At 38.8% G+C, this 18409-nt stretch overlaps 2 protein-coding genes across 2 annotated transcripts; one reads left to right on the top strand and one right to left on the bottom strand.

Annotated features, from left to right (window-relative positions):
- Positions 1 to 1567: 1567 nt before the first annotated feature.
- On the bottom strand, positions 1568 to 3237 carry phospho2 (phosphatase, orphan 2). The gene is made up of 4 exons (XM_085351675.1): positions 3182 to 3237; positions 2591 to 2668; positions 2293 to 2387; positions 1568 to 2213 (listed from the first exon to the last, which is right to left on the bottom strand). Exons 2-4 carry the CDS (start codon positions 2659 to 2661, stop codon positions 1648 to 1650), a joined length of 732 nt encoding a protein of 243 aa, XP_085207801.1. The 5' UTR covers positions 2662 to 2668; positions 3182 to 3237; the 3' UTR covers positions 1568 to 1647.
- Positions 3238 to 3570: 333 nt separating this feature from the next.
- syap1 (synapse associated protein 1) lies at positions 3571 to 9111 on the top strand. Its single transcript, XM_085351663.1, has 9 exons — positions 3571 to 3859; positions 4107 to 4225; positions 5394 to 5460; positions 6048 to 6121; positions 6258 to 6397; positions 6537 to 6688; positions 8169 to 8218; positions 8327 to 8480; positions 8584 to 9111. Exons 1-9 carry the CDS (start codon positions 3658 to 3660, stop codon positions 8712 to 8714), a joined length of 1089 nt encoding a protein of 362 aa, XP_085207789.1. The 5' UTR covers positions 3571 to 3657; the 3' UTR covers positions 8715 to 9111.
- The last annotated feature ends 9298 nt before the right edge of the window (positions 9112 to 18409 follow it).

Below are 18409 nucleotides of genomic sequence, written 5' to 3'. Positions count from 1 at the left end.
ACAGACAACTTCATGCCATTTGGCAGTTTCAAGTTCCTGGTATGGTGCATGCTGTAACACTGTCTGGAGCATTTAAATATAACACACCATAATGCCATCAGTAACATCAGTGCTTTTCTTTTCAGAAATCAAAATGTCTTACACAGAATATAGCAGGGAAGAACTGGTATAGTGTTTTTCTCAGATTCATAAAGAAAAATTACTCAAGTTAGTAGGAGTGCTTTAAGCTTTCGGTCATAATGTGAAGAGACAACTAACATTTGTAAACTATAAACCAAATTTAATTAAATGCGATATCCAGAACCCATTGTTTGTTCATTGGTTTGGAAATATTAACATATATCCAGTCAGCCAGTTTCCCAAACACAGACCAAGTCTGGTGCTCACAAAATGAATAAAATTTTAAAAAGAAAGAAAAGAACATCAGTGAAGGTCTTCACTGAGTAAAGAGTTTAATCACCAGGCTTAATTCAAGGTTGGGAAATTGAGCAAGTGTGTGTTGAGACCCACAAAACAAAGAACGAATTAACATTTTTATCTTTTGGCCTATTATTAGAACATGTTTATTAGCAGCCTGTCACAAAAACACAATGATGTCCCCACTTCTGTAGTAAAAAACACCAAAGATGACACAGTTTGACAGGCATGAATTTGCATTATAGTACCAGTGAGCTGATTTCCAAAGTGTTTTAGAAGAAATCCACATCAGTCAGTGTGTAAAACAGGAGGCTCTTTCGTGGTTTGGGGAAAATAAAAAATAAAATAAATTAATACCTTAAAAATTTTGAAAAGTAAAGGTCGTATCAAATATTGACTTTTTATGTTTATAACTGTATAAAAATGCTGTTTTTGTTATATATATATATATATATATATATATATATATATATATATACACTTAATTTCCATGCATGTTTCCACATGTTTCAATAAACTGCTGTACCAATTTTCTATCTTTCCACCAAAATATAAAGAAATAAGGGGTGGCTCAATATTTTTGCACAGTACTGTGGCTAGATATAGTGCAGACTGCATGAAGTACACTGATTTAAGGTTTTCAGGTTAATAAAATGCCTTTAACATGAACCTTTCTAGAAACCCTAGTCCAGAAACATTTCAATGGAGACATCTTTTAATTTTTCTTGTAGTCTGGGACTAAAATTAATCCATGTCTCAAATCTGCTCAGAAATTTCCCTGACTTCTACTTTATCAGATCAAGTTAACTTGCTGGTTCATCTCTGCTTCTTGGATCAGCCCCAACAACAGATCTTGAATACTATACTAAATATAATCTTAACTGAATTCTTACGTAGTATTTAACATACACTGCACATGTAAAAGCTGCCGTTGTGACACACTGCCTATGTATTGTTAGTGGTTTCAGGCGCCTCTATTTTCGATCACCACGGAAAATTAGAAAAATTGTAAAGATCATGAAGATAAAAGATAAAGGTAAATTTCCCTGCAGACGAATTACCCTTTTTAAAAGACTGGTTTACATGTGCAAATGCTGTCGTTTTAAATAAGTTAAAAATTTCATAAACTATTCTAAAATTTTGAATTATAATATGAAAAAAAAAGAATACAGGCGGCACAATGGATCCTGCAGTGCAGGCTCAATATTTGTAATATTTCATGTGCCACGTCTACGACTGCATGCTTGCTTTCAGCTCCCGGAGAATGTCAGTGCCACTGCTCCAGGCAATGTTTTTAGCTCTTACAGAAAAGTTGCCCTCCTGACCTTCCAGTTTGGCTAGCAGCTTCTCCAGAGTGTATCCCTTTCTTGGCATCACAACATCACGGCCTCTCAGACAGGAAGTAGGGCAGAGATCATTCCCCCCATCCCCCGCATAAAATATTTGCTCATACTCCACGCCGGCATCAGATTGCAGAGAAAGGTAAAGCTCCAGGACTTTTTTCTTGCAGAGGTTGACAGGGCATTGATCACAGGCGTGAGAATGATAGCACTGCACCTCAATGTGGCCCAACTCATTGAGCTTAGCTGGGTTGGTAAAAACCTTGTCAACAGCCGCCTGGAGTCCTGCAGCATGGAGAATCCATTCTATAAACAAGGTGTTGGAATCAGAGATGACTATGCAGTCAATGGCACTTTTATTCTCTGCTATAAATGTCAGCAACTCAGTCATTCCAGCTGTGAAGGGGATGGTCTCCATCACACTGCGAACCCTGTCTGGGCTCACCTTCTGCTCACCTGCGGGCATAGATTAGAAAATGTTGAAGGCAGATTTCAGGAAGTAGTAAAACAAAAACAAACAGCATGACAGACTCACCTATGTAGTTCAGCACCCTGCCCATGTACTCAGTCCAGTAGCCTTTTCTGTACGAATTCTCCACAGAGCCAGGAAGTGTCTTATCAGGAAGGCACCTGACACAAGGAATATATAAATAAGAGAAATCAGGATAACTCAGCTATAGTGTTTCTCTAATGGTGTATTAAGGTCCTAGTATAAAACAGTAATTGCAGAGTAGTAGCAGGAGCAGTGCAACAGAAAATCTTTGTCAAGATAATACATACAGATAAATACAAAGAAACATGGAAAGAGCTGAAGTAAAACTTTCTTGACCTACCTGACCACCCAAGTGTCACTGTTGGCATCGACCACGGTGTGGTCAAAATCAAACACCATCAGAATCTTCATTTGGCACCTTAAAAGCAAAATAGCACACAAAACTAACTAATAAATTAAGCAAGATAATAGTTATTTTTAAGCTCCACCCTTCTATTATTTCGTTTGGTAACGGATACTGCTCTCAACCGGTCTATTTACGTCTTATCAGCTCAAAACACAAGTAACTGAGCCCACACTTCCGCTTCTTAAAAATTACCCTTCCCATTAAAGCCGATCCTTACTTGACATGTCAAATAAGATTTTTTAACAATATTTATTATTCCTTTCTCCATCAAAACTACGTTAAAACTAACGAACTTTTAAATGCCTTATTTTTTAAAGGAAGTGTGGTGTAAACTCGTCCCCTTACAAGTAAACAGCCCACGGGTAGAGCTAGTCAGTCAGTCAGTCACAGCGGTTCCTAACGTGCTGAAGACACGTGACTGGGATTACATAGCTTTCTGTAATAAACTGTAGTAAACTATACCCAAGATAAATACACATAAAACACATAATAATAATGTAAAATTTTGAGCAACTGCAAAATTACCGGTACGAGTCCTCCGTCAGGAATTCACCGATCTTCCTTATCTTCCTTCTCCTTATCTTGCTTTGCCGCAAAAAGTGGAACAAATCTCAGCTCATTACCGCCACCTGCAGCTTCTTTTGGATGTTGCGTTAAAACGTAGTAGTTCCTCTACTGCCAACAATGAGCACGTACTTTATAAGACATACCATTTTTCTACTTTAGGAAAGGTGTAGATCTTTCAACGTGCAACACTTTTGTGATAGTTTTTACTGATAAATACCGTTTTTTTTATTCATATATTCCACCATAGCACTAACAACAACCCATCAAACCAGACTTCCCATATTTGGCCTCCGGGTGGCAGTATCGCACAAGTGCACACACGAGAACGCAGAAGAAGAAAACGTCAGTTTATTTCCTGGTTGTATAGTCAGGAGAGTCCGTGCAGATTGTTTTTCCGTATCTTTAATTTAATCGATCGGTGTTTTTCCACCAACATGTTAAAAGGTTTAGGGACGTGGTTGGGTCTGGAGGGCCCGACCGTTACGGAGACGTCGGTTGACAAGGAAAAGCTGAATGTGGGGCAGGAAGAGAAGGTGGTAGAAGCACAAACCGAGGTAAACAAACAGCAGCCAGCTGACCAGGATGGAACACCAGAGGCGGAGCAGGAAAACTCGGAACAGTCCACAGGACTCGGCGGTGAGGAACAGCTCATATCTGGATGATTAACTCTTAATTAACTCTAAGCTACGTGCTCAAAGTTACTCAGCGTGACGTTAGTCTTTCTCTCTGTGTTGAACCCTGAAGGCTTTCCTGTTCATCTTTTTTGTATGTTCTTCACTCCCAGCAAGAGCAAATATGACTGCAGGAGAATCTGTTCTCTCATATATGTATCTTTTATTGCAGTGGCAATGGTTTTATTAACAGACTCTTTCTCCATTTGAAGGTTACATCTTCAGTTTTGCTTCCAGTGCCACCAAGAAAATCTCTGATTCAATGGTGGAGACTGCCCAGACCATCAAGAAGACAGTGGAAGAAGGAAAAATTGATGGCATCATAGACAAGGCATGTTGCTCTCAGATTCTTTTTGACTGGTTTTTCAGATTTTAAAAACGGCGTGGGGTTCATCTGTGCATTTGTGGGTTTGTAGGTCAGTTTTCTGTATTTGCTTTCCCCGAACTGGCACACAAAGCTGGTTATCAGTTCGCTAATTTAACCCAGGGTTTCTCCTAGAACTCTGAAACCTAAGATTACTGTCTGGCAGTCTAATAAGAAGATGAGCATAACCTTCTCCCAGCAGTTTTATTTTTGATATTCTCAGCTGCAAACTTTAAAGGTTTGAGAGTAAAGGTTTGTTTGTTTTTTTTATTCAAATATTGGCTTAGTCTACATAAGTTTCATATGAGTTCAGCAAGTACACTGTCGTTGTCCTATTTTAGGATCAGATATTAATACTTATAGTTTGTTTATTAAAACCAAAAGAATAAAGTTGTGTCTAGAAATCTATAGTATTTATTTCTGATTCTTATTAGGAAAACAAAGACAGTAGACGCTATAGAAGAAAACTTTAGACTCCTGTTTATGCACAGAAGTTTGAGGGATCTTCCAGGAATAGTGATGCTATTTTCTGGAGAATTGATTAATTAGTAGGCAGTGAGTTCATATCTGCTGATCTCTATTCTGGATCTTAACTTGCTCCAGATAGCGATTTACCCCGAGTAAGAAGTGAACCACCTTCAAAGTACAGAAAACCCAGGGGTTAAGCCTGAGCTTACCTGGATAAGCAGTATTGTATTATTATTAAGTAGCATTGGCCTCTGGACTTAAAGGTTTGATTATACACATAAGCGCACTGTGCTGTATATAGTCTACACACCCTCTTCTTATTTTTGGCAGTTTGATCAATAAAAAATATCAGGGGCAAATAAAGCTTCCATAGATTAAACATTACTTAAAAAAAATTTCAAAGTATTTTTAAGTCTAAAAGTGTTAAAGTTTAAAATTTGTATCAAAGTTTCCAGATTTTTTCATATGCAAGTAAAATCCTGGATTTTATCATAACTTTTTCAGGACTTCCTGCTTTGTTAACACTTTCCATTTATGCATCAGCTTTTCCAATCTATTTATTTGTGTGTGTGTGTGTGTGTGTGTGTGTGTGTGTGTGTGTGTGTGTGTGTGTGTGTGTGTGTGTGTGTGTGTGTGTGTGTGTGTGTGTGTGTGTGTGTGTGTGAAGACATTTTTAGGGGACTTCCAAAAAGAGCAAGAGAAATTTGTCCAGGAGAAGAAGGCCAAGAAATCAGGTAAACCAGACTTTAAAGCATGAATGTTATTTACTGATGACCTCAAATGATTCGTACAGTCACCACATACGCTGATTACACACCTTTGGGATTACAGTGACAAATCTGCAGCAGCTGTGTGGTGCTATCATGTCAATATGGATCAAAATCGCTGCATGATATTTCCAGAATTTTATTGAATCTGAGCAATGAATTAAACTGGTGCTACAAGGTGAATGAAGTGTAGTCATAATGTTTTCCAAAGTCAATTATTGAACCACTATGAAAATAAATATATCAATCAAAAGTTCAAATATTAATTTCTGAAAGCAAGACTTACACTTTGAAATTGACACACTTTGTTTAAAATTGGAGTCTTGTGAGACCTGACTGGGATAAACTGTGTAATCTTTATTTTTACATTGCGCCTGTGAGGGGCAGCAGAAATGATATTATCACGATTTTATCAGCATACGTCACTTACTGGCCAAGCAGCTTCTATTTACAGAGAGCCAGGTTTGTACATGTGTGCATCTCAGAGATAAGGATTGGAACTGATGGTACATGACTGAATGTGTGTGTGCACACATGCTCTGATGTTTGTGTAGAAGCAGCAGTGCCACCCTGGGTCGGCTACAATGAAGAGGAGACAATCCAGCAACAGATTCTCGCTCTGTCCGCTGTAAGCAAAGACATCATGCACAGTATATAGTACAAATGTATGAATGGGTAGCTATTTTTGTGGCTACTGTTTTACTTATTTAAATTTATAAATTATGCTTTGAGTAGAAACTGAGCTGTTTGGTTGCTGATTCTAGGACAAGAGGAACTTCCTCCGCGACCCTCCCGCTGGTGTTCAGTTCCACTTTGACATGGAGCAGATGTATCCTTTAGCTGCAGTCATGCTGGAAGAAGATGAGCTCCTCAATCGCATGCGCTTTGACCTGGTTCCTAAACAGTCAGTGCTCCTCAAACATTTGTGTGTGTGTGTGTGTGTGTGTGTGTGCGCAAATGTACCTGTTTTTGCCTCCATTTATAGCAGAGTCAACCTAAAACTGATATTTAAAAATGGATGGTGACATGTTTGTGTTTGACAGTGTGAAGGAGGAGATGTTTTGGCGGAACTATTTCTACCGGGTGTCTCTGATCAAGCAGTCGGCTCAGCTCACAGCCCTGGCAGCCCAGCAGCAGCGGAACGATAGTGTGGACAAAGGGGCCAGTGTTTCACCTGAAGACATCGTCCTAACAGGTCTGAATTTTTAGCTCTGCTAGAGAGGTAGAGATCACCAAGAAAACTTTGTGGTATCACAGCTGCAGGAAGGCAGGCGGATTTACAACCCCAATTCCACAGTGGAAAAATTAAAATGTAGTGATTTGAAAATCTCTTTTCAAAATCTTTGGTCATGGCTTTATAAAGGTGGTTTATACAGTCAAAGACCTTCACAGTCCTGCAACTTAGGCTGTGTTATTTTACAGTTTGCAGGCACCTAAACACCATGTAAGAAAGAAAGGGGCACAGCTCTCTCTTAAAGTTGGAAAGATATCAGTTTAAAATGTAAAAGCAGATACTGTGAAAGGAGCTAAAAGCTATATTTATTTTGTTCTCTAGGAAAAGTTGGCAGATGGTCTGAGAATTCAAGAGTACTTGTACAATAAAGATTACTCAGTCAGATCTTTTGTGGTCTAGAGCCACAGAGAGCTTTATATCCAAACAGCAGTACTTTAAATTGTTCTCTGACACACTGGAATCGATGGCAGAAATTGCTGCCATGTGTTCTTTTCTTGGGCTTTATTGATACTCTGGCAACAGCATTCAGAATAAAAGGAAGGTGTCTATTTGATGTGAAATAATAATGAAGGAAATGGAAAAACCCAATCATCTTAATGCATCGCTGAAATCTCTTTTCCTCCCTTATTTAAATGGGAACATACAGTGTTTGTTAAGACTGATGTGGAATTTATTGTCCTTGTCTGTTTGAGTAGCTCATTGGCTACAGAGAGAGAGAAATTGTAATCCAGCAAACACAAAGGCTTTCAGTAGCGCTGAGAGCAGTTGTCCAAAAAGCCAAGAACAAGTTACCCAACAGTGATGGTTTATGTAGATAGAATGCTGATTGGTTGATAAGCTAAAGGAACCAGGAAAAGGATGATCACCAGGAAGAGGCATGTTATGTAATGAAGGCTTCCTCTCTAAGCTAAAGGATCAAAACCGGTGGAAACATAAAGAGCAGCCCACATTACCAGTTGTTCCATATATTTTTAACACTACCCCCAAGTCACAGTACTTTGCTACAATGTATAAAATGGAGCTAAATACTGTTTTAGTACGGTTTGGGAAGCTCTGTGGACTGTTTGGGAAGCACCTGTGGACTGTTTGGGAAGCACTTGTGGACTTCCAACACAATATCTGAATGTCTGATTCAATTGTTTAATTAGGGAAAGAAATCTGTCTTTTTTAATTATTCAATATAAACATGTAAAACGTCATTTCTTTTTTATTTTCTGCTTGGTTGAACTGGTAAACAAATTAGATATTTTATTTAAGGACTGAAAGGTAAAGAAGTCATATCATATAGTATTATAGAGTTACCTTAATGGATCAGGCGGCATCCATGGTAAAAGCTAATAAGGTTTGTGCTCATATTTTGATAAATGACCTCAGACACCGTCCAAAGGTCAGAGGTTAAAGAGTAAGTCCATTGTAATATCAATGTGTTATTTCTTTGTAGACAATGTCAGACCAAAAACGCCGCCAGTTTCCATCAGTGACATACAGAAGGTAAAAGCACTGCACACGTTGAACTTTTCCAACCACCTTTTGAGAAGTTAAGAAAAAAAAAAACCAAGAGTCGCTCTCCTCTTTCTCTGCTGCCTGTTTTCCTCATAGCCAACACATGAAGAAGATGAGGAGATTTCAACAAGTCCCGGAGTGTCCGAGTTTGTTAGTGATGCTTTTGACTCAACGGCCATAAACCAGGAGGACCTAAGGAAAGAGATGGAGCAGCTGGTGCTGGACAAGAAGGACAGTCCTTCTCCTGATGGTTGGCTTTGGAAGAGTTCCTATCCTTTTTTTTAAGCTCAAAGTATTTCTTGTTCTGTAAGAGAATGGCTTTGCTCATAATATTTCCTCCCTTTCGTATCCAGACGAATCAGCAGATTGGGAAAAGGAGCTGCAGCAAGAACTTCAGGAGTATGAGGTGGTCACTGAATCGGGCAACAAAGACGACCAGTGGGATCAAGAGATCGAGAAGATGCTCCAGTCTGATGACAGCTAGTGTGTTTGATGCGTTTATAGTCACTTGTCTGGGCTGAAATTAATGAATCGTGACCATTGATGCACAAGGGGAGGAACTTTACACGACTCTCATTTCTATCTCGTATCTGATGAAGTGTCGTAGATCCAATTATAGCAAGAATGTGTCACCTCTGCTGGAGGCAGCAGTCATTTTCTGGCATATTAGTGAGTTCATTGTTCCCTCCTAAATGAGTTTCCTCTATTTGGTTCTCCTAATCAGCTGTGTTTTTGATGAGAAATATCACTAGATGATACTCCAGTACAAGTACTATGAATTTTATAATGGAGAAAAATGGTCTTTATTATGTTTTGTTTGTTTGTTTTTTAATCTTAGTTTTTCACTGCTGGTTCCTGGTGGCTTGGACAGTCGTATATACGTCTTGCTATAATCTTAGTACAGAGTACTAGTCAAAGTCAAATGTAAAGTAACGTGTATGTAAATAAAGAAGACTGTAACACTAAACTGCCAGGTGCATTTCTCTCTAATTATATCTGTCTGTGTGTTTTGCTGCTACTGCTGTGTCATTCTGTTTTATATGTCAGCCTTTAATAAAAATGCATCTGTTATGGAAAATTATGCCTCATGTTCAAGGTGGACACAAAGTCAAGGAAAACTGATAACCGCAGCTGATAACCTGAAAACCTTCCTTTGGAAACTTCTAAACTATGTTACAAATCTTTTAAATCAGCTCTGACCTACTACATATAACGTTATTCTACCTTAAAATATTTATGTGTAATGACTTGACTATGTTTTTTTACTTTTATGTTTTGTGACTGTCTGCACAGTCGCAGGTATGTTTGGTGACTTTCAGTGAGGATTTAGTGCCCCCTCACCCAGATCGAACACTGGTGACACTTTTCAGTGACAGGTAATGGATTCATTTGTATATACATTCCTACTGCTTTTCACACAAGTGGTCACGCTTTATAATCCAGTTCCAAAATCACTGGTACAGTCTTTAGAATATAAATGAAAGAAAACAGCAATTTGCAAATCACTATAAATATTTAATCCTGTGTTGAAAAAACAAAGCAGTCCTGCATATTAAACAGTTTTGAAATACCATATACTCAGCACTTTCTGTCTACACCCAGCTGAAGAGTATCCAGAGCAGATAACACAGTTCAGCCTCAGGGTGGAGCCAGAGCTACAACAATGGTGTTAGCAACCACATATCAGTTTATCTCATGCTCATTAACTGAAAGTAAAGTCTAGATATTCTATTGAGACTAATCTCAGGTTGCTGGATTACGAAAAAGGAAAGAAAATAATCAATACATCAAAGTCTAAGGCTTTATCAGTTAACTGCATGATTATTAGAGTCATTCCTGCCTCAACAGTAATTTATATTCAGTGCTTAAAAAAATACAGTTTTCTTTAAATGTTTGTTTAAAGAAAGTTATGAAACATTAAAAATAATTTTGTTAAACTGGGGGGAGGAACACGAGTATTTCAGCAGAAAAAAACAGGCATTCATAATAGCCATTAGTCTAAAACAGCAAGAGATGTATAAAAAACAAACACACAGACAAATGAAGACAAAGACCGCAGACAGGAAAGATGTGCAACCGACACAGTCATGTAACCTTTGTTGTAAACATCAAACTCACATGATCGGTGTGCTTTACACGTCCTATTATCATTTTCAGCTTTCAGCCTAACTTTTGAAATGTTTCGAAATATTTCATACAGTCATGCCACTTAGAAGTCTATAACATAGAGGTTTTGGGGGAGTTTTTAAATGACGAGGAATAAAATCCACTAAATCCATTCTGACAAAAATGTGAAAAGTTTTACTGTCAGTGACGGTAGAAGTCGGTGATCTTTTTGTTTTGTTTTGTTTTGTTGTAAACTAAATGAACATTCAAGTATATCATTAGTATTGGAGGCCAGCCTCTGCTTTCATACAGTGTCTGACTTTTTAATCCTATAGTACACTTGATGCTGTATTTGTTGTCACTGATGCCTGTTCTTTTCTATGCTATATTTGTGTAGAATGCAGAGAGTTTCCAAAACAGAAACATGCCACCAAATATTAATTATTGCAGATGAATAGATTTTTTTTCAGTCTCTTGTGAGATCCTAACGAATAATAATTTCATTTGTGTACTAAATGTCGTGTGAGAAACATGGCAATCCAATTCAAATTTCTCATCTAACTTTTCAGTACCAGGTCAAGTGCTTTTCAAATGTTCTTTTCTTCCACTTCAATATAATTTCAGAGGTCCACAGTGTTGACCTTGCAATTATGCCACATTCTTACATTCTTCCCACGAGAATAAAATGGAAGTTCTGAAGCCCTTTGAATTCCCAGAAATGCCCATACCTGTACCCCCTCAAAACTGAGTTAAAGTACTTGCAATATAATGTGTTGTTTCTATGTACAAACAATGCTTGTCCTAGCCAAATGTGAAGTGGAATTCGGAGTAAGGTGAGAAAAGAAAGTCCTTCAAAAGAGTGATTCAGTCAGCGTGGAATGATGTCCTGGATGTTTGGTAGTAGAAAGTCTGTAATCATGAAATGAAACAAACACATATCTCTGCTTGTGCCAACCAGACAGCAAACCTGCCCCAGCACGCTCCTTACAGTCTATATGAGACTGGAAGGAACAGATGCCACACTGTCTGTAGTGTTAATGCTACTCCTACCACTTTAAGGATGCTGAAATGAATTGCAAAATGAATGCTCATTGGGACTAGCAATCAATACAAGAATCAATAAACCCTGTATGTGAGCTGTGCCTTGTGTTTGAGGTGCTTCCAGGCAGTTTTATGGGTAGGCTCATTCTCAGTGCTGCTGTGTGATGTCTTCTCTCTTTGTTCTGTCTCTCATTCTAATTCACATACATGTCACTCACATCACATCATCACAGCTAGACTCCACCAGCTGGCCTCAAGTCAGCTGCACAACCATCACCATGGTGATAAAGCCCAGCAGATGAGGACCCATGTGTGTGGTTTACTGCTTGTGTGCGACGCTGCTTTAATAGTGTTTTAATAATGCATAGGGGCAGACTTGTCTGTGCGTATGTGTGTTGTTGTGTGTCTAGCCCCCATAGCCTGCAGATCTTCTGTCTGACTTCAAGATAAAGAGGATGAAGAAGAAACAGAAATGAAGAAAAACCCCATTGAACTCTCTGAACTGCACTTCACACTTCATGTGCAGCACACAATATGCTGTTATTACATTTTACTGCTGGTGTTCAGACATCCTAGGTGAGGACTGCAGAAGAAAGAAACATACAGAGGAGGTACTGTACTCCCAATCGTCTGCTAAAGGGTGGAGGCTGCTATCAAACAAAGACAACAAAGAAAGCTTGTTTGTTTTTTGTTTGTTTGTTTGTTTTGAAAGTATACCACCACTGAATTCATGTTAGCATAGAAATATTTCCTAAGCATATTTTTCTTTAAAAAACCTCACAAATGAATTCCTCAGTTTGAATGTTCCAAGTGAATAAGTTAATTTTTATTTTTCATTTATTTAAGTGGTAAGGTGATTGTTTTGCTATACATAATACACACTCTACTACACAATACTAATTATCGTGGTGCATGTTGTCTATTGTGTCTCTTCTCACACTTCCTTAATCCGTCAACCTCCCCCACCTTGTCTCTAAGCATAATGCATTTCAGCATTGACTTCACCTTCACAGAATAAAATAAGATGCTTTCATTTATTGATTTGTTTGGTGGTGTTACAAAGACAGTGACCATATTTATTTTGTAATAGGCTGGGGGAGATTAAATCAGTAATCAAACATGACTGTTTTAGTTGATAAGGTTGAACTCCTGTTGTTATATGTGGGTCCACATGCAGTTCTGTCTTATCTAGAAGAATCAGTAAGAGGGAGATGGATAACTTTATAAGAAGCATCTTTATTGTTCACATTTCATCTCTACCACCATGTAAATTTCCTCTCTCTGAGCCCTTGTCCATGAACTAACCAATCAGGAGCTAGAGGCTTTTAGAATGAGGTAAAGGTGAGAAAACCAGGGACAGACACTTAACACAAATGTCAACCTTTACACATATATGGTCTGAATATCCTTTACCATTATCTGCTTTCATAATTGGACTTGAAGCATCTTGTGCAGCTTCTAATCTAAAATCCCTAACACCCAATTTTCATGTGCTAAATGTGCACATATGTCAAAGATAAGTCTTCACTCAGAGACACCCAGGGGCCCCAGCAAGGAACGTGGTAAACTGTAAGTTATCTTTCTAGACACAAGGTTTCCTTTCAGTCATCAGACACACTTGTCTGGTGGTTGGACTGCAGCTGTGGCTGGTTTCACATATGGTGCTACTTATTACAGTTTTTATTTTGCGCAATTCTGAAATTAGAGTTGAAGTTGTTAGAACGATGAGCAAACATTTTCACATTTTGTTGATTGTGCAAACAATTTGTGACTTGTCACTTTGTGACAAGTTATTATGCACTAAGTAGCTTTATTCTCCAAGAGTTATCATCACAGTATTCAATCGGATATGCAGAGAACATTTTTAAGATATGATTTTTGTTAAACATACTTCCATACCTTGCAAGACAAACATCTAGATCGAGCATGGAAAAGCGTGCAAACAACAGATGTGACAAACAGCATATTTTCACTTCTTGCATTGTAAGAGGAAGGATTGATGAGAATCTGTTGATCTGGCGCTATGTGTGGTGATTGTCAGCAATATTTTGCTATTGTCAAGAAAAATGTGTAAAATAAGACTTTTAGGAGCTAAAAAATGGTGAACACATGCTTACTGACAAATCTAAAGATTTTGACTTTTCTGATTTCCGTAATGTCACCTGAAGTAGATGTTTTATTACATGTGACTTGTTCCGATTGCCCCCTGAGTGAGTTAGTGTGTCTTGCAGGTTAACAATAGAGTTTTGTATGAGCTCCTTTGAGTTTCCAGAAATGTGCCCAATGGAGTGAAGTTATACTGTAATATTTCTATTTTATTTTTATTTTTTTTCTCAATATGCTGTGCACACTGGCTTCCTAAGGAAGTTATGCTTACATTATTGTGCACTAGTTGAGAACCATTGGTCCAGCATACAGTTGAGGATAATACTTTTAGTATTGTTGAAACTGCTATCAATGCAAATGATTGCTTGGAAAAACCTTAGGTTGCTATTATATGATTTCACCTGATGTCGCATCAATTGGGGAAGGACCTGCTGCTGCTTCATTCTCTCTGGTTGTTTCTAAAAGGAAGTAAGTGGTTTAAAGTTGTGCTCAGTCATTTTGATAGATATAGTTTCATATCTGACAAGTTTGTTATTGTTTGTTTTATTCCAGGCTAGCATTCCAGCCAGCGGTACCCTGTGTAGTCTGTTCCACTTTTCCTACAACCAGAAAGCCTGTATGCAGTGCTGATTTCCATTTCCCCCAGAAGTTGGATGTCTGATCTGGGAGTCATTTGCAAGTTGTCCACTTTCCACTCAGTGACTCGATTCTAGCAGTGAAGTGAGAAAAGCAAGAAAAAATAGAATTTGTTTTGTGCTTTAGCAAGGTAGCGCATCATTAGAAAGACAGCACAGTGCTTGATTTTATGGTTAAAACCCCCCTGTAGCACATTCATGGATCATGTCTATAACTTATTTAGCAAGTCACAATAACACGAAATACACAAAGGTTGCAGTAGAGATTACAAGTTTTAAAGTTCTACTGCTGTTTATGGATCTGCTGCATTTGATCTCTGAATTTCTGAGTCCCAGTTTCCCTCAAGTTGGACTTTCAGCTCCACAAACCCCAACTTCACAGTCCAAAATGGTAGTCGTGCACATGAACATTACCAAAACTGTAAAAACTTGTACAATGCACTACCACTGTTGCACAGTTGTGACCAGGCGTCTTTTCTGAACTTGCGAGTGACATCACTCCCACCGCCAACATCTGCCTTCAGAGTCAATTGGGACAAAGCAGAGAATTCAAGTGCCTTAGCCCCATCCAATTAGCTAATTATGTGTCAGGAACTAACAACTTTAAGTTAAACTATCTTTGTTGTATACCCATTTGAATAATTGTTTTAAAATGGTGTGAAATGTACCGAGGTCAGATGAACTTGTGGCAAGTAGAGCTGATTCAGGACCCTGTTGTTTCTGCTGCAAAAGCTAGCTTCTCTTTTATGACATAGCTATAAAGTAATTATTGAGAACCCCAGAAAGCTTTGACCATTGTTTCTTAATTTAACAAGAAAGGGGCCCCCGTGAGAAACACCTACCAAGAGATCACAAGCTAACATAGTCTGAGCAAGACTGAAAGTGAGAATTACATTTCAGAACACTTCAGATTTAGGTCAAGATGGTCGAACCAGTGAAACGTCACACAAGATGTGAAACAAGAAAAAACTTGTCAAGGCCTCACATGTAGCTAAATGTGTTACAGTTGTTAGAGCCTTACATTTCTGTGTGCACAGTGCAACAGAATGCCTTAGCAAGTGTCTCATTCCAAAGTGGTGTGTGTGTTTCCCCTACCACTACTGAGTATTTGCACAGTTACTTTTTATTGTGTTGGCAACATGTTTGTTCCAAAATAATACTTGAGCTTGAAGAGGATTTTCTTTTGGATCTCATTCTTTGGTAGCTGCTGGTGGGAAACCATAATTGCAGTACGATTGACTGAAACACAGTTTTTTGCTTGTCTGTTTTTCCTGTGAAGCTGACATTTGCACAACGTGACATCACCGCGTGCATTGTAAAAGTAATTGTCTTGCAGTTCAGCCTAGATTCTGACTGCATTTGGAGCGTTCCACAGGGGATACTATTCAGTGTATATCCAATACACTCAGGAGGCAGAATACGCAGGACATTATTTGATGTTGGCAAACATGATCAAATATTTTCTCTTCTGCTGCACCTTAGCCGTTTAGCACAAAGCCTTTAATAGGTCATGTATTAAGGAAGGACTTCAGCCACTCGAGTAGTCTGTTATGGTTTTGCATGGTGATGGAAGATAAGATAGCTAAGTTGCGCAGATGCGTAATGGTCTTACACTGCTGCCTTTCATCAGCATTTTCTTCCTCTTCTCAATTGTCTGTCTGGCACCCATTCACCAGCCGGACTTGCACTTTCACCTCTACTTTCAAAACTGCACTGCACTTCTTCTAGATGACAAAGGTCTCTCACTTTTAGTTCTGTTCCTGTTTGTCCTTTGTGTTTGTCTTTGGGTGTGTGCATGATTCCAAGCACACCTGCCACCGCACACACAGTGAGCCCTTTATTACCTTAACCCACGCAATGCAGCTGACAAACTCAGCTCCAGACAAGAACACACACATGCACGTATTACCAACCAATCATGTAGACAGTTAAACTGAAAATAGGAGCCAGGTGCTCGACCAAGCCATTTCCTTCTCTCTTTCTCCCTTCTTATTCTTCTATATTTGTCTTTTCAGAGGAATACAAAAGCTTAAATTTGATATTTTAAGAGGTTTGCAGTGGAAAATAGGTTTTAAATTGTTGTGTGAGTACAAGAAATGGTATCAGATATCAGTGCTGGGGGTTTAAACATTAACCTGCAGCTCAAGATATTTCCTGGATTTCTCAGTTTTGTGCAATGCAAATCAGAGTCAAGTTCATTCAAACCTAATTTTATTAACAAGGAAACAGCATTGAGAAGGAAATGCTGCTTTAACCACAACTTTTTTTGTTTTGGATATTACAGTAACTTGCAAAAATATTCGCCCCCCTTGAACTTTTCCACATTTTGTCACATTACAGCCACAAACATGAATCAATTTTATTGGAATTCCACGTGAAAGACCAACACAAAAGTGGTGTACACGTGAGAAGTGGAACGAAAATCATACATGATTCCAAACATTTTTTACAAATAAATAACTGAAAAGTGGGGTGTGAGTAATTATTCAGCCCCCTGAGTCAATACTTTGTAGTGATGGGATTTCCGGCTCTTTCGGCTCCAAACCGGCTCTTCAGGTTGTTTTGTTGCTTTAATTAATTTATTATTAACAATAATATAAAATTATGCACAAAAGGAATTACTAATGTAAAAAAAAAAGTGGTTTTATTTATATATGTTTATATATAAATATATGCAGTGGCCCCTAGAGACAAAACACGTACAAACTCCAAAACACATTTCTAGCATGAACTGAACTTCCAAAACAGAGCTACTGAAGGATATAAAAAAAAACAACAACAGCAATAGAATAATATTAAACACAAAGTGAACCCGTCTTCCTTCATTAAATAGGTTCTTTTAGATGTTAAGGAGGAATTGACTTAACCAGGCTGGCGGAGAATGAAGACAACCGGACACCTGCAGCAGATGGGGAATCAGTGAACTTTTATTGAGACAGAGACAACCTCTCAACACAGCTCACATCAGAAAATTCCTCATATTTGCTGTGAGGATGGGTATATATTCTCTAAAACTTACAGGAGGGGGTTGTGAGGAAAGTGCTGCATTAGCAGAAAAACAACTCCATAAAAGGAAAGCGGCCTTGGGTGTTCTAGCCTCTTCGCTTGCAGATATCTTCCACCTGCAGGATGAGGCGATCGCTTCTTATCGCTCTCAAGGCCAAAGTCGTGAGCACATTTTTATTACACAGTTGCACAGTAACTTTAAAGCTGAACAATATTTAAAGCTGAATAATGTTTGATCAGATTATATTTTCTTCAAATCCCCCTTTTGACCCATCTTAAATGGGTCAACACACAAAAATAAGTAACATTCAAAGGAACACAGAGACGTGTCGAAGCCTGGCTCGAAAAACTCCTCGGGTCTTATCATTTGTCATTATCTGTCATTGCAGATGAGGAGAAAAGAGTCCAGGCACCACCCTGCCCAGGGGTCGGCTGCAAGCAGTCTCGGTTCCCGATGAAAGCAGTAACAGCTGTCCTGCACAAAAGGATACAACGAGTCAGTGCAACCAGGGTAGTGACACAAAATTAACAGTTCCTGTAACTCAGCAACCAAAAAGCATAAGTAATGATAAAAATGTGGAGAGTACAGAGTATACTATAATAATGAGAGATATAAACGTGAAAACGTGAAAGAATAAATCAACCGTAAAATAAACTCAGAACGGTAACTGCTAAGGACATTCAAAAGTGAATATGGTAAAACGTGAGGAAGGGGTGTGGAAAAAAAAAAAAACAATTTATATCCAGTGGTGGGAGTGCACATTCGCTCAGGCTTAAGTCCGGAGACCCTGAGAACATCGCTTAACCCTCACAACCCGACCAGACACAGTTCAACCAGATATATCCTTCAAGAGGAAGTGGGTGAGGGAAACAATTAATAACAAGTCTAATACAAAACACCACAGAGAAACAACCATTCTAGAAGCATTTAAACAAGAGAAAGACGATAATGTTCGTCACCCTCAAGATCAGAGTTTTCATCATCCGTTGGCGAGGAGGTGGGCAAGACCCTAGGGGCTACATTTGTCAGATTGGGACTGTCAGAAGGGGGCGAAGCTTTTGAACTTGAAGGTGTCAGAAGTGTCGGGGGCCCTTCACAGATCAGGATTATGCCAATGGGAATGAGACCCAGGGCCAGGAAGCAAACAAAGACGCAACATCTTTGCCTGCCTGTCATTTCAGGGGGAAAGGGCCAAGACATGTTTACTTAGCTTGGATGTCGTCTAATAGAGGATGATGGGGCACAGAAAGGTGGTCCAGTTCCCCCCACCTCGCCAAGGGCGTG

The sequence above is a fragment of the Diplotaxodon limnothrissa genome, linkage group LG1 (assembly GCF_057381915.1).
Source record: "Diplotaxodon limnothrissa isolate DT_005_m linkage group LG1, D_limnothrissa_male_GT1.1, whole genome shotgun sequence".
NCBI classification, from domain to species: domain Eukaryota; kingdom Metazoa; phylum Chordata; class Actinopteri; order Cichliformes; family Cichlidae; genus Diplotaxodon; species Diplotaxodon limnothrissa.
This window is presented reverse-complemented; position numbering and strand designations above follow the sequence as displayed.

Excerpts from the sequence above, each read along its gene's own strand:
- phospho2 (XM_085351675.1), bottom strand. The coding sequence starts at position 2,661 with ATGAAGATTCTGATGGTGTTTGATTTTGACCACACCGTGGTCGATGCC. Across the intron at positions 2,388-2,590 it reads AGTGACACTTGGGTGGTCAG|GTGCCTTCCTGATAAGACAC; the intron begins GTAGGTCAAGAA and ends TCCTTGTGTCAG. Across the intron at positions 2,214-2,292 it reads CAGGGTGCTGAACTACATAG|GTGAGCAGAAGGTGAGCCCA; the intron begins GTGAGTCTGTCA and ends CTATGCCCGCAG.
- syap1 (XM_085351663.1), top strand. The coding sequence starts at position 3,658 with ATGTTAAAAGGTTTAGGGACGTGGTTGGGTCTGGAGGGCCCGACCGTT. Across the intron at positions 5,461-6,047 it reads GAAGAAGGCCAAGAAATCAG|AAGCAGCAGTGCCACCCTGG; the intron begins GTAAACCAGACT and ends ATGTTTGTGTAG. Across the intron at positions 6,398-6,536 it reads TTTGACCTGGTTCCTAAACA|TGTGAAGGAGGAGATGTTTT; the intron begins GTCAGTGCTCCT and ends TGTGTTTGACAG.